Source organism: Tamandua tetradactyla, chromosome 8 (assembly GCF_023851605.1).
Source record: "Tamandua tetradactyla isolate mTamTet1 chromosome 8, mTamTet1.pri, whole genome shotgun sequence".
Taxonomy (NCBI): domain Eukaryota; kingdom Metazoa; phylum Chordata; class Mammalia; order Pilosa; family Myrmecophagidae; genus Tamandua; species Tamandua tetradactyla.
Window position 1 is genome coordinate 90,045,422 of NC_135334.1, and position 11,982 is coordinate 90,057,403.

The 11,982-nt window shown below is 40.9% G+C and overlaps 1 protein-coding gene across 3 annotated transcripts in view; it reads left to right on the forward strand.

Moving 5' to 3' along the window:
- The first annotated feature begins 8,677 nt into the window (after positions 1-8,677).
- PDE3B (phosphodiesterase 3B) overlaps positions 8,678-11,982 on the forward strand; it is a 212,438-nt gene continuing 209,133 nt past the window's right edge. For all 3 annotated transcript variants that reach the window (XR_013156831.1, XM_077114071.1, XM_077114070.1), the window contains exon 1: positions 8,678-9,792. Coding sequence is in view for 2 of the 3 variants with exons in the window: in XM_077114071.1 (XP_076970186.1) it covers positions 8,791-9,792 (1,002 nt within the window). In the remaining variant the exon portion in view is untranslated. The remainder of the gene's footprint in view (positions 9,793-11,982) is intronic.

Genomic DNA, 11,982 nt, shown 5'->3' on the forward strand with positions numbered 1-11,982 from the left:
AAAGGGTATTTCTTATTCTGGTTAAGGCTTCAAGATTCACCTAGTGACCTAGGTTAGACCTGGGTGTCACTGTCTTCTTAAGCTCTTTCCCTCCACCCCAATCCCATGGAATTGATCAGGAAGTCTATTGATGCTATTTATTATATTAATTCAATCCTTTCTAACTTTACTGCTGCTGCCTTAGTTCAGACCTTTTATGTTTCATTTGGCCTGTTATAATGGTTCTTTTTAATTAAAAAAATTTTTTTTAACTAGAGAAGTTGTAGATTTACAGAAAAATCATGTAACAATTAAAGTGTTACCATATACCCCCTATTGCTGACACTTTGCATTAGAGTGATACCATTGTTACAATTAAAAGAATATTAAAATTGTACTTTATTAACTATAATCCAGTTTATATTGGTATATTTTCTCCCCATGTACCACCTTATTATTAACACTTTGCATTAGTGTGGTGCATTTGCTATAATTCATGAAATAACATTTTTAATCTTGTACTATTAACTATAGTCATTTACAGTTGAATTCACTGTGTTATACTGTCCTATGTTTTAACTTTTAATTTTTATTCTAGTAATATATTTATAATGTAAAATGTCCTCTTTTAACCTCTTTCATATATATAATTTAGTGCTATTAATTACACTTAAATAATGTGCTACTATGACCATCATCCATATCTAAAACTTTACAATCAACCCAAACAGAAATTCTGTACAAATTAAGTGTTAGCTCCCCATATTATAATGGTTTCTTAAATAAACTTCTTGGCTTTGGTCTTATATTCTCCCAAACTATTCTTCATGTAGTACCGGGATTGAATTCTGTAATGCACAAATTAAATACAGTATGCCTCTCCCATGCTTTAAAACCTTTAACAGCTCCTTATCATCCATAGAATAAAATCCAGGCTCCTCAGAAGACCTATAGGACTTTCCATGTTTGGTTTCTATCCATCTATTCAGCTTTTTTCTCCATGCCCACCCTCCTCCCCATCCCTAACCTGGCCTGAAGTCCTACTAACCAGATTACAGCTCCCCAAATGTCCATGACATTTCATGCCTCCATACCCTTGCATATACTGCTGTCTCTGTCTGGGATGCTCTACTTTTCCCTTGTCCACCTTGAAAACACTATTTATTCTTCAATTTCCAGGCCAGCATCTCTTCATTTATACCCTACTATTGTACATGGTAAGAACCTTATTAGAGTATTTCATACTGTCCTGCATTTGTTCACACATTGTCTCCTCTACTAAACTAAGGGCAAGGATAATATCTTATTCATATTTGTACCTTTAGGATCTAGGGCAGTGCCTGGCACATGTAGAATGAGTGAATAAATATTTGCAGCCATAAATGTTCTCTTGTTTTCACTACTTTTTTTTTTTTTTTTGATTGGGCCGGCACTGGGAATCAAGCCCGGGTCTCCAGCATGGCAGGCGAGAATTTTGCCACTGAGCCACCATTGCAAAACATTTTTAAGGCCACAATGGATGAAACAGGTTGTTAAAATTTGATTTTTTTTTCCGTTTCTCCTTATCACCACACATGGTCCTAAGTCAACATCTTTTCTGCAGAATGAGATCTAAGCTAGTAGGCCCCCCAAATTTTTGAAAAATTTCTGCATTTATGGTATAGAATTAGAGAAGAGGCATTAAAATTCCTGTAGTATTTTCCTTGTGATGAAAGAAAGCCACTAATATATCTATTTAGTTAGGAAGACAAAGGTTTAGTTGAAAAAATAGCATTGAAAGTAAGTCTTGAAAAAGAGTTGATCAGATGATGTAATCTGGAGATCTCTTTAGGAAAAACTCAAATTTGATAGAATACAGGAAAGTAATGAGGAAGGGTAAGGAAGAGGGTAAAATGAAAGGAAAAGAAACCAAATTTACATTTACTGAGCATCTACTCATTGTTAGTCACGTCACATATGTAAGTTATTTAATCCATAACTATCACCCTATGAGGTAGACATTGTTATTTCAGATAAGCGAAAATAGGGATTGAGACATTAAGAGACTTCCAAGATCGTGCAACTAGCTACAAAGTGGTAACAGATCTGACTGACACTAAAGTTTCCTGCCTTCCTATGAGGATAACCTGCCTTTCAAATAAAGTTCCCAGAGTTTCTGTGCTGATGTGTGCTGCTTAGTAACACACACAAAGACACATTATTTACTCCTATTTGCAATAAGTTGGGGGTTCACTTAGCAGCTAAGCCATATAACTATAATTTTTAATTTCCATTCCCAATGCCTATCTTAAAAATTCACAAATGAATAGTATTACATATATTGATGATGGTAGACAATGAATTGCATGAATAATTTTGAGCTTCTTTTGCTAAACAACATGAATACATTTTAAGAAGGTTTAGTGGAGAAAGTATACTGCTAAGTTTTTCTCTGGTGTGCCTCACTGCTGGCTCCACTTGGAATCCAGAAATGACTGCTGTCTGGGGTAAAAGGCAGTTTGCTCTTGTGCCTTTGGTATATTGCTTGGCCTGGCAGTGTGTCACTCTCCTGGGCAAGTATCCAGCTTGTGGTAGTGAGGTGGTTTTGTGGCAGAACTCCACAATTAACCACAAGTTCAGTGTCAACGGTAGGCTGCCACCGTCGTGGCTGTGATCCTACAGATCTGCTTGGATAGCCAGAGCTGAAGAAACTACTGCTTGTCTAAGGAGGGAACAAGAAAACTTGGAAAGAGTTTGCATTGCTGTTTATTGTTCAAGATTCGGGTTTTAGATTTAATACGAAAAACCCAGGAAATTTCTGATTAACAGATATAGATTTAATACTTGTGCCAGTTGTTATTGTAAAATATACAGTGTTTGTACAGATACAATTGTTATTCTGAAAACTAGAAATAGAAAAAGGAAATTCTAGAAGTATTAGAATATACTCTTTCATAGCAAAAGAAATCCGGGTGCCATAGCTTGAATGAAAAATAAAATCACCCACACATCTCAACCATTTTATATTGGAAATTAAATCAAACATAGTTTTCTGTAAATCTAAGAGAAAGGGTTTCCTCACTGATTTTATGCAAATGGGTGCTAAGAAGTATATTTTTTCAATAAAAATATGGAACCTTTTTCTATTGTCATATTTTAAGTATCTTCTATTAAAATCCACTGATCAATATGGAAAATAAAATCAACTAAAAATATGATTTGTTAAAAAAATTTTGAGAAATACATACTTCAACAAAAAATTTGGAAACTTACTATGGGATGAACACTGTCCTAGGCATTGGGTTAAGACTGAATGGGACTGAATTTTTGTGCTCAGACAGTACATTGCAGAATATCCACATAAATAAAAAAATATGATAAAAGAATATAAATCTTTATATAACCAACAGGTACAATAAACTCCATTTCCATATTAGGGCCATACCACCTCTAGCCTCACTTTTTTTTTTGTCCCTGCGTACCTTATACTCCAGCCATAGGATACTTGGAGTTACGCAAATGCTCCATGGTTGTACTCCTTCAGATTTTACCACTTGCTTTCTTCTTTTTCTCAGATAATCTTTTCTCCCTACTTTACTTTGGTAAATTCTACTCATCTTTCAAAATCCAGCCCCAAATTCACCTTCTGTGACTCCTCCAGAGTCTGCTTCTTACCTGCTAGTATTACTCAGGTTTCAGTTGGGTTGGGTCAGGTGCTCTTCCCCTGAGCTCCCAAAGGATACTGAATTTACTTATCTCTATATCATAGCTCCTATTACACTGGCTTCTAATAGTATTTTTACTCTTCTAGTTTCCACTAGACCATGTACCCTTAAGGGCAGAGTCCATGCCTTTCATCGTTGTATCCTTGCCATTCAGCTCAGTGCCCAGCACAACACTAGGCACTTAATGAATGTGGAATGAATGTACTCATTAAAGGAGAGAGATTAACTGTTCTTGGAAAGGGGGTATATACAGAAGAATAGACCAAGTAAAAAAGGAGTGGGGGGATTAAACATAGAGATGAAAGGAGGGGGAGGGGGAAGAGGAAAGGGAGTGACATAAACTCCCCAGGTTAGAGGATAAACAAATCATAAGAATAAGCTAAGATAACCACACAGTGGGGAGAATCTGAAAGTGAGTGATCCCTGAAGCCCTGTTCCCAATAGCTTTTTTTTTTTTTTAACTCATATCCTCTTGCGCTCTTTAAAAATGTCTATGTGCAGACTATCTTCCAGATAAAGATGCAGCTCTGAGGAAGCTGCGAAGGAACTTCATAATTCTTTTATGTACTAAACATCATCTAGCACAATGCTCTGTATTTAGTGCACTCAGTAAATATTTGTTAAGATAAGGTAAAGAGAGTTAAAATGCAGCGTGGATTCTGAATATTAGCTGGGAAGAAAATCAAAATTGTAACATGCTTGGGCAATACAGTAGCCATGCACATTGAAAACAGAATTCTCTTTTTATACTGGAGAAAAGCTACTCTGTTCTTATTTTCAAATATTAGTTTGTAAACGGTAATTATTTCATGAATTGTTACAAAGTTTTTATGTATCTTAAAGGAGGACTTTAGTTTTAGAAAGTTGGCACCTCAATTATACTGGTTAGTTTATATTTATAATATAATATAATATTTATATTATAATTCCTGAAAGTTTTCTTTGATATTTAAAATGGTCAGACTCCTTTATCCTTATCCCTGAGATAAGTTCTTCTTTATTTGAATTCTGGAGGATTTCATTTAGAAGGAACACTCAGTTCTTCTAACGGATCCTATTCCAACCTATTTTTATGGTCAATTTCAAATGTTTTCTTTTTTAGCTTGAGAGTTCCAAAGAGGAGCGTCAGAGTATTATAGACCTGCTGAGGTGTCAGGTTCTGTGCCTGGACACTCAGTTCAACCAGAGCAGTCTGTTTTAATTTGCATAGCATTTTCCTAGAAAAATATTTAAAACCATGGCTGAGAAAAGACAATATAGGATGGGGACAGTAATAAAAAGCCCTTTAAGAACTGGTAACCATTATTCACTGTAAATGTAAATATAGTAAATCTTGAGAGGCTTCTCTACAAATCATTCTGAGAAGTCAGATCCTGAGGAATCACCTGATCATGGAACTTTTGTTTGACAAATGACAATGGCTGGACAGGATCCTATGCCTCATCCAACTTCCCGTACCAGCCTTTCCTACTGCTACTTCATTATAATAATTATAATAGAGTCACCAATAGGTGGAGCTAAGATTCATTTAAAAAATATTTCATTTGGAAAGGTATTTATGGGAATCTTGCTCTAGAAATGGATTTAGAATTAGGAAATAATCCTACCTTCTTTTAAAGAGGTTGAAACAACAAGACATGGAGGGGAGGCGCTATACTTACCACAAGACAGGGCAGGTGGGAAGGAGAGGATGAGACCTAATATGAGATCCAAGCATTATTTTGGCTTCTCTGAGAATGAAGGTTCAAGGACAGGGCAGGAAATTCATAAGGAGGGCAATTCCCAAAATCCAACCTACCAGTGATTAGTACTAGATGTCCCAGATGCAGAAGTGGGTATTCTACAATAATGGGACATCCCAACTGGTGCTTGTGAGTTCAGTCAGGTGGGCAGGCAGGTGGCATCATAGAAAGTCTATCATAATAGCAGGGTCCTTAAACTAGTATTTAAGGGCTTTAGGCTCTAGGGCTGAAAAAAATCTAGGCAGGGTTTAAATTCTTCCATAGTTAATTGGGGCATTGGCAGCTTATCGGTGTAAGCTTAAAATGGAGAACAAGACAAACTTCTTACCCTATAAACTGGGGCACATGGGAAAACTGGGTCTTTGGACCCTGAGTGTAAGGATCCATTATTAGAAAACACAAGGGGCTGCATTGCACCAGAGAACTCTGAGCTTGACTGTAAGCAGCAGGAGCCCATGTCATGGATCATGGATCATTCAAAATAGGAGAGTGATTCTAGGTGGGAATATCATGGATCAAGATGTAAGGGAAGGTAAAGTCAGGAAAAATGAGAGTGGGGTACTGACTGATGAGAGAAGTCAAAGGTGTGGTGAGACTTCAGGCCTTTTTTCACAACAGATAATGCCTACACATTCTTGAACCTAAAGACAAGGACTCAGTAATTCCATTGGTTGTTTGAGTCTGGCAGAAGAATAATTAAATAATTTAACCTCTAAGAAATGCAGCCTAGTAATAATCTTTGACAAAGACTGTAAACAGAGAAGGGAGTTGCTATAAACAGTTAGCTCATTCTTTTTGAGCATATCTTTAGTTAAGTAAACTTCTGATGGTCTTTGGTCACGTCTTTGCATTTTATTTTAGAATCCTCTCAGGTGCTGGTGTTCAGAGGGATAAACTCCAACTGTGGGTTATTTCAAGAGTAGAGCTTTTAGCCTTATAAAGTCCAGGGATGACAGCTGAAGGAACGCTGAGGGAGAATTTTGAAGTAAAACAGCTTTATAAAGAGGGCTTTGAATTTCCATTCTTTCAGATAGCAGCCCTTTAATATAAATCCTTTTATTTTTGTCAACACAAAGTTTGGTTTAGTTTGTGGTACAAATAATTCAAAAGTTGCTCTTGGCAATCTGAAAGGTGGATCCTAAGGATATCTATATTTTTGGTATATAGGCACCATAGCTTTTTATTCCTGAAGAGATCTTAGAGGCCAACTAAATTAAATTAGTTCATTACAATTGAGGAGACTGAAGCCTGTGAAAATTATATGACTTGCTTTAGGCCAGGGTATAAATGGCTGGGTCAGGACTAGAACACATGAAACTGGATATCTAGCCTACTACTGTTTCCATTACTATGCTTCTCCAACTCAAATGGCAATCTAGGTTAAAAAAAAAGTAATTTGAATTTGTTCTGATTTTTAATCAAATTATTATTTCCTATCAGGGCTTATAATGAGCAATTCAGTAATGCTGATGCTAGTTTTGTCATACCTTTCTGTACAAGCTCAAAATGTACCCATAAAGTTTTCTATTTTAATCTTTGGTGGTGATGAATTCTGTATATATCATTTAAAAAATGTATTTGTTGAGTTCTACTAAAAGATTTTTTTCCCCCCACTTTCAATTGTTGTAGTGGAAAAAGACCCAATGGATCGTTTTCTTTTAGGACAAACCTTTGAGAAAGCAATTAGAAAATGATATTAAATATTTTTTCCCTTATCTGGCATACAGAAAAGGAAAGGGAATTCTGGTCTTTCAGCTTGGTCAAATTCTTGTGCTCATTTTTCAGTGATTTTTGCTTATATGTGAACTATGCCCATATACAAGAATAGTCTGATTTAGGTCATGGCTGTGGGCAGAGATTAATTGGTGAAAAATGGGTCTGTTTGTGGGATTTACCACACAGTAAGGTTTCTCATCTCTCTGGAAAAATGTGGAATTAGCTCTTTGAGAAATGCAGGCCTGTCATGAGGTTGAAGGGAGAGCTTGGGTGGAGGGAAACACAGTTCACTCTCTAAGGCAGTTATGATTGGTTAGCTTCCAGAGCAGTCCCTTTGGTACAGCAAAGTTCTTTTCTTCCGGATTTCAAGTCAGTGTTTCCTACATATTGCTCGTTTTACCTTGGCTTCCTTCAAAGCCAACCAATCCAAACTGGGGAGTGGTCTTGGAGAGGACTCTTGGCCTTCCCATATCCCCTCTAGAGAACATGCTGTTACAGTGAAAAAGCCTTCAACTTGGAAAGAACATCTGCGACCGCGGCAAATTTTCTGTGTTGTGTTGGAGGGGCATACAAGATGTGAACCAGTGGGTATACATGGCAACGGTGCAGTGGAGGATGGGATGTTAGCAGTTCTTCTCCGCTGAAGATATTGAGAAGATAAGATCCTGCGTACTTGGATGGTCCCAAAGAGTACTCCACGTGGATGCCTCTCCTGGGAGAGCCACTGCAAGTATCCTGGGCCTGCTGCGTGGCTCAAATATTCACGCTCCTTTGGAAGACAAGCCTAGCCACAGTGATTAGGGTTTCTTCGCCATGCCCACGGTGGTGGCTGACCTTCATCAGATCGCAGCTGGGTTCTGACAGTCCAAAGGCCCACCCTGAACCGGGCTGAGGTCAGAGAAAGCCCCCCTCCCTCAGCGTGGTATCCGGACTAGGCACTTACCGCCCCTTAGGGACCACAGACATTGCCTTTCCCTGAGACCCAGTATGATCTGTTGGGGTCTGGCCGGGTGTCTGTGACTTACTCCCAAAGGGAACCTGCGCGACCCGGGTTCCAGGATGGCTGGCTTGCCGCCTTCTATACGAAGATGCCGGCGGGTCTTCGGGCTGCAGTACTCACCTCCGCCCCGGCACGCTCATTCAGCGGGGTCCTCGGCTGGTGTCCCCACCGGGTAGAGCGCCGCGGCGCGGGAGTCGGAGGCACCGGGCGCGAGCGCGCGCGGGCGGCGGGCGGGGCGCGCGGCCGGTCCCGGGAACCGCGGGGGAGGAGCGCTCGCCGCCCTCCCGCCTGCTGCTCGCGCGCCCAACGGACCAGGCAGGGGCAGTGAGGTAACTGTTGCAGCCAGCGAGAGCAGGGAGGCGACGCCGAGTCTCCAGTCCCGAGAGGTGGCGAGGGAAAAGGAGGGGGTGGCCGAAGCGGTCCCACAGAGAAGCCCCTTCTGCTCCTCTTTTGAGCCAGCATGCCGCGGACCCCGCCGTTCCTCAGCCCGCGCGGCGGGGACCCGGGGCCGCGGCGGCGGGCGCAGCCCTGACGCGCTGCGGAGCCGAGGGGTGACTTGAAGGCTGGGGCTGGGGGTCCGGGAGGGCCAGCGGCCGCAGCGGTCCGATCCGGGCGTCCGGAGCCCCACGGCCACCCCCGGGTCCCGGCCATGAGGAGGGACGAGCGAGACGCCAAAGCCATGCGGTACTCGCAGCCGCCAGACCGGGCCGGCTCGCCCCCTGAGAGTCTGAGGAACGGCTACGTGAAGAGCTGTGTGAGCCCCTTGCGGCAGGACCCTCCGCGCGGCTTCTTCTTCCACCTCTGCCGCTTCTGCAACGTGGAGCTGCTGCTGTCGTCGCCGGCCTCCCCACAGCAGCCGCGGCGCGGCTCCCCCTTCTCCCCGGCGCGGCTCTCGCTGGGCGTCCTGGCCGCCTTTGTCCTCGCCCTGCTGATCGGCTCCGGGCCCGGGAGCTGGGCTGCGGGGGCCGCCCTGTTGCGGACCCTGCTGAGCGTCTGCTCGCACAGTCTCAGCCCCCTCTTCAGCATCGCCTGTGCCTTCTTTTTTCTCACCTGCTTTCTGACCCGGACCAAGAGGGGCCCCGGCCCGGCTCGGAGCAGCGGCGGCGGCAGCCCCTGGTGGTTGCTAGCGCTACCCGCCTGCTGTTACCTGGGGGACTTCTTGGTGTGGCAGTGGTGGTCTCCGCCTTGGGGGGACATAGACGCAGGGGGTCCTCACCCGCCGCCGCTCCCGGCCCCGCAGACGCACCCGGCGGTGGCGGGCAGGTTGTTCTTGGTGCTGAGCTGTGTGGGTTTGCTGACGCTCGTGCACCCGGTGAGACTCCAGCACAGCATCCTGGTGCTGCTGTTCTCCAGCTTCGTCTGGTGGGTCTCGTTCACCAGCCTCGAATCGCTGCCTTCAGTCCTCAGGCCGCTGCTTTCCTGCCTGGTGGGGGGCGCTGGATGCCTGCTGGCCCTGGGGCTGGATCACTTCTTTCAAATCAGGGAAGCTCCTCATCATCCTCGGTTGTCCAGTACCGTGGAAGAAAAAGTGCCTGTGATCAGACCCCGGAGGAGGTCCAGCTGCGTGTCGTTAGGAGAAAGTCCAGCCAGTTACTATGGCAGTTGCAAAATGTTCAGGAGACCTTCGTTGCCTTGTATTTCCAGAGAACAGGTATGTTACCAGAAAGCCAGGCTTGGTAAGGAGGTGATTGTGGTTTTATCGCCTGAATCCCCGAGTTGAATTAGGATATTTGAAAGCGTGTTAGCTTTCAGGGTGAAAAAAAGGGAAAATAAATTTACTCTGGAAAGAATTCCTAAAATACAGGAAGCTTTTTAAAAATGCTGAAGCAAGTACTGTGGAACTATCTTTTATCTTTGGGTAAAAATGAAACAGTAGGGTAATTATATTTCGCTTTGTAAAAGACTTTGTGCAGTTGATGAGTTCTCAGAAAAACGAGGTGAATTATTTGTGGTTTAATAGATTGACTACTCCCACCCTTAGCATCCACTAATGTATATCTTTTGGTGACGTCTGTCTTTTGCTGTTATGGCGATGATGCCTCCCCAAATGAATATCTGTCTGTCTAATCTCTATATCTATATGTGTATATACACACACATACATATATGCACTCATTCAATATGACTTTTGAGAGGAATTTTAATCACTATGGTTTCATTATTCATGATAATCCAGAGGGGGGAAGCTGAGATCTTATCATTAGAACGGTGATGAGCTTTTGAACTGAGACCTGTTAATTTAGATGAAAGATAGTTGGAAATAATTTTTTTAAGAAACTTAAAAAAATTAATTTAAACAGCATAGGCCAGAATAATCTTTTACAGCTAACTCATGATCGGTCTTGTGTGTTTGTTGCATAATTAAGAGAATGTTTGAACAATTTAGCCTTTAAACTTAGTAATAACTAGAAACTTTGCCAAAAACATTTGCATTTTTTTCATAGGTCTAAATGTTTTTGTCTTTCAAGGATTGAAATCTTCATTAGGGAATGCGTTTATACGTTTATCTTACCTTGGAAAATCTACCTGTTCTGTAGCAGTAATGAACTCAAATATAGCTACTATTTGAGCATTTACTAAGTACAAAATGTTTTTCATATTTTGTTTCAAATCCTCACAAGAACTCCTTATGGTAGGTGATAGTAATCTCATTTTAGAGATGAGAAAATTGAGGTTTATAGAGATTACCCAACTTCACACATATAGTAAGTGGCAGTCCTGGGATTTGAACCTAGATTTTTCTATTCTCAGTGTTGTGTTTTGTACATTGAAAAGGATGTGTGTAAAGGTTTTGTTCAAGTGGGTGTCTATCTACACCACTCATTTTCAGATTTTTTTGATTAGTGATATATTTTATACTTTGACCCAGTATGTTTGAACAAAAGTTTCTTGTTCTACCTACTTCAATGCACTCTTCTTTACTGTTGTCTTCTGTTCTTGTCTTTTCTCTTCCATTAAAAGTAATCTGCAAACTCATACAGTGATTTTATGATAATATGTTGAATACTGGTCTGTAGTGTTCCAATGAGGTGACGCTTTCCTTCTTGAAATGGCTTTGGAGGCTGCTTTTCTGGTTTCTAGTTATTTGGCCAAATGCTTGAAAAAATTTTATTATGCTTTTGTTTTCTCAGTTTCCTACCATGAATAATCGACACTACTTAGGAAAGTGTGTATTAGAAGAAAATTGTGAGAAGATACACTATAAAGCAAAATAGTATAAATTGTTTTTGTAGAATGAACTAGCATTTGACGTTTGACTATTGTGAATAGACTACCTTTCCTACTCACTGTTTTTGCAGTTTTCTTATTTTTATATGCAATTTACCTGAACTTAATAACATTACAGTTTAACATATTCTAATAGTAATTTTTGGCGTGGTAAATCATATCCTTTCTCTTGCAAATTGAAAAAAAAATCCTAGTCTTCTTAATCGGAAGTGGTGCTCTTTCCATCAAAACAACCTTTATCAACCTTCAAACTAGAGTGCAGTGCCAGGTAACTTTATGTGTTATTTGTATTAGAGGAAAATACAATTCATGCTTCTAAAAATTGCAATATTTTCTTAGTGCAGAAAACCTTATTCACACTCCCTCTCTGAATGGGAACAATTTTGGAATCTTAAAATATTTGCTAACTGTTGATGGATTTACTTACACATAGTTAATGTTCACAGTCACAAAATAATACTATTTTGGCATTAAAAAAAGGGATATTTTTAACTCGGCAGGGATTGTAATAACAAGAATTTTAATTTATGCTTATTCCTGAAGTTTAACAGTACATCTGTGGGTTTTTTTTTGTTTTTCTTTTGCATGGTATAGCAAGTGAAGGAAATTAAGA